General features: G+C 38.5%; 1 protein-coding gene across 1 annotated transcript; it reads right to left on the reverse strand.

Annotated features, from left to right (window-relative positions):
• Positions 1-303: 303 nt before the first annotated feature.
• Positions 304-1,649, reverse strand: LOC117478994 (zinc finger protein 570-like). The gene has a single exon (XM_034125992.1). The coding sequence runs from the start codon at positions 1,490-1,492 to the stop codon at positions 803-805; it is 690 nt and encodes a 229-aa protein (XP_033981883.1). The 5' UTR covers positions 1,493-1,649; the 3' UTR covers positions 304-802.
• Between the last annotated feature and the right edge of the window lie 2,214 nt (positions 1,650-3,863).

Consider the following 3,863-nt stretch of genomic DNA (forward strand, 5'->3'; position numbering starts at 1 on the left):
TAGCTTTTCTTTATAAAATAATCTTTAAAAATGTATTTTAACATTCTGGTAAAGTGCATTTAAGTGATGACCCTGATTATTGCTACTATCTCTGCTTTATCACTGCTTTTATGGATGTGTTCTTATTTATGTACTGCAGTGAGAGAAGCCAACTGAATTTCGTTACACTGATGTGTGATGACAATGAAGATATTCTATTCTACTCTAACGTATTACATGTAACGGCATTAGGTCATCAGGATACAAAATAGGCAAATGTGTTCCCTTACAGTTACAGAAGCAAAAACAATCAGATAACAGGTATATTTATGTAAAAGAGGGTTTATTAACAGGATAGCAATGATACAAAACATTTAGAAATAAAGAACAATACATCAAATCATCCTATATCTGTATATGGAAACTTGGAGCCCTCAATCCACAATAAAATGGTTAATCAAAAGTCAGTGGTTAACGTATAAATCAGAAAATCAGTATGACAAAAACATTAAACATATTGTCCACTTATGTTGATAAAGATAGAGTTCAATTAAGTCTTATATGAATGTTGTGCAACAATGTTGATCCAGTCAGGCAGATTTTTCTCATGTGTGAACTGTCATAAGACTTATTCATTGTCCTCTCCATCAGCTTCTGTTTCCATGTGTTCAGCTGAGCTGCTGATTGGAAGTTCTGCCTCTCAGTTATCCGCAGTTTGAATTTCATTAAGCTGTGAGGACTGACGACCAACACATTTGTGTTAATTGAAATGATTACGCCATTTAAATATTTTGTCACAAACATCGCAACTGTATATTTCCTCTCATGTGTGGACTCTCATGTGTGCCTTTAAACTTCCACTCTGTGAAAAAGCTTTCTTACAGACTGAGCATCTGTGTGGTTTCTCTCCTGTGTGGACTCTCATGTGTTGTTTTAAATATTCACTCTGTGAAAAAGCTTTCTGACAGACTGAGCAGCTGTGTGGTTTCTCTCCTGTGTGGACTCTCATGTGTGCCTTTAAATGTTCTCTCTGTGAAAAAGCTTTCTCACAGACTGAGCAGCTGTGTGGTTTCTCTCCTGTGTGGACTCTCATGTGTTTTTTTAAATGTTCACTCTGTGAAAAAGCTTTCTTACAGACTGAGCATCTGTATGGTTTCTCTCCTGTGTGGATTCTCATGTGTTTTTTTAAATGTTCACCCAGTGAAAAAGCTTTCTTACATACTGAGCATCTGTATGGTTTCTCTCCTGTGTGGACTCTCATGTGTTTTTTTAAATGTTCTCTCTGTGAAAAAGCTTTCTTACAGACTGAGCAGCTGTGTGGTTTCTCTCCTGTGTGGACTCTCATGTGTGCCTTTAAACTTCCACTCTGTGAAAAGGCTTTCTTACAGACTGAGCAGCTGTGTGCTTTCTCTCCTGTGTGGACTATCATGTGTCTCTTTAAATCTGTATTCAGTAAAAAAGCTTTATCACAAACTGAGCAGCTAAAGGGTTTCTCTCCTGTGTGGACTCTCATGTGTGTTATTACATTTCTACTCAGTGAAAAAGCTTTCTCACAGACTGAGCAGCTGAATGGTTTATTTTCAGCACTACGTAGTGGAGCACTGACGGATTCATGTCTATTTTTCAGTGAGTTTGAGCCTGATGCAGGTTCTCTGGTCTCCTTCCAATCAGCACTGTCTTCAGTGTCAGGTTCAGAAGAGTCTCCAGTGTTGTCCTCAGTCTTTGGTTGTAAACTGCTCTCTGGATCTGAGTTCCTGGCTGGTTCTGGTCCTCGACAGTCATCTCCATCAGCTTCTGTTTCCATGTGTTCAGTTTGTCTTTGATGAGGCTGTGAGCACTGAGGTTTCTCTTTATCATCTTCACTCTTCACAGGGTCAGGATTGAAAGTGGACTTGGTGATATCAGTCTCCTCCAGCTCCTGAAGCTGCTCTCCGTCCTGATTGATCCTGAGTTCCTCCTGTTCCTGCTTAATGTGTGGGGGGAGCTCTGGGTCCTCCTGGTCCAGACTGGTGCTCCACTCCTGCTGGTCAGGGAGAACCTCTTCTTTAACCACCACCAGCAGCTGGACGTCTGCAGGAAACAGGAAACACACAGTCAGAAAAAACTGTTAAGTGTTAGCATTTAAAAATCTAATCACCATTCAAACGGGAGACATTTTTCAGCCCTAATAATGCCTTTGTTTTTATACTTTAATATTATCTTTCTTAGTCCCAGCTATTGTTTATTTTTGTTGGCTCAATTCACCTTATTTAGACAAAACATGTCTGTGAAGTCTTTTGCTTAAAATACCAAACAGATCACCCATTGTAGCCATGCCTCATACCCCTCTATTACAGCCCTGTTCCAAAAAGGCTGATTCTGTGACCGTAGCTTTAAATGGAACAGCTGCTGCTAGCCACGCCCCTTTGTAGCGTCACGCAGCTTTCCCCTGCTAAGAGAGTTTTCTACCGGGAGAAACTCAGCTAAACGCTGCCGTGATTAAATGCCATATTATGTTCCAAACCACTTCAAGCATTATTTCTGAAACAGTACACTGTAAAAAAGGATTTGATCATTAAGTTATTGTAACTTTTTTCTTTAAGTTACTTTCACTTAATATATCAATTTATGCAATTTCTACTTAATTTCATAAGTTGCTATTATTTCAACTCAGCTTTGTAAGCCAGCTCAATGACCTGTAAATTATATTAAGTCAATTTGACTTAACAGTGCAAGTTGTGATTTGTATTGTTCTACAACTTTCCATGACATATTCCTGTGCGGTGAAAATAGTCCCGGTCTTGTAGTTGTTTTCATTGAATGAAGGCATTTAACAGGGACATGCGTTTTTTTGTGAACCACCGGGTTTCGATTCGCCATTATCAAAAGAAGAACTTCAACCTGACAGATTGATGATGACTACGAAAAGCAAAGCGGCGGATGATTAGGTTTTTTTTAAAGTGATGTGACAGTAAACATGACCTACCGAGTAACGGGTGCGCACTGCGCAGATATTTTCGGCTGATGAACCACTGACTGACAGGCAAAGTGAGGTGAGTGGTTGCATATTTAATGGTTTCAGGCAAGACGAAAAGTAGCTAAATGGAGTTAAATCAACACCTAACTGGTGTTTCAATATTTATAAAGACACTTTATTTGAGGGCAGAGTGTGAATGAAAATGTCAGTTCACCAAGCTAACATTACAGGATTATGTTTCACAAAACATTTATAAAATAAATAAGCCTCAAGCATTCACACTCTTATTTATAACGCAGGGCTCGACAGTAACGGTTGCCAGGTTGCCATTGGCAACCATTCAGAAAAATTGTTAACCACTTCTTGGCCTTTGGTTGCCATCAGTGGCAACCACTTTTTAACATGAAGAAATAAGGACAGCAAACAGCTAAATGTGCACCGCAAAATAGATAAATGTTAATTATTTGTTGTATTAAAAGTGATATTTAATTATTGTTGTGACCAGTCTGAACCTGATACTTAAGTTGTACGTGCATTGGTGTGATTACGGAGCCAGAAAGCGATGCACGTTTACTCGCGTGCGCGGTGCGCCGTATGTTTGTTTTACAAAAAATGGCGAAGCAAATTAAGTTGTTTGACTGTGGGGTAAAAAGTTCGGCCAACCCGTTAACATCTACTACCAAAATAAAAGTGCAAAACGAAACTTTACCATAGGAAAATATTGGCATACAAATATAATCACTTCTATAAAAAGGTAACACATTTTAAATATAGTTAGACATATTAATAAATAATTTACAGCATTAATAAGTAATATCTAATTCTTAACTGTGAATGGTTTTCATTTAGTTAACATTAGAAATGTATTAGTCTGGCCAATCCAAGACTTCAATGCTGAAGGGCCAATGGATCTATGGTGGGGATCAGC

The sequence above is a fragment of the Trematomus bernacchii genome, unplaced genomic scaffold, assembly GCF_902827165.1.
Source record: "Trematomus bernacchii unplaced genomic scaffold, fTreBer1.1, whole genome shotgun sequence".
Taxonomy (NCBI): Eukaryota; Metazoa; Chordata; class Actinopteri; order Perciformes; family Nototheniidae; genus Trematomus; species Trematomus bernacchii.

Bases quoted from the DNA above. Each gene is read 5' to 3' on its own strand.
- LOC117478994 (XM_034125992.1), bottom strand. From the start codon at position 1,492: ATGAGAGTCCACACAGGAGAGAAACCCTTTAGCTGCTCAGTTTGTGAT.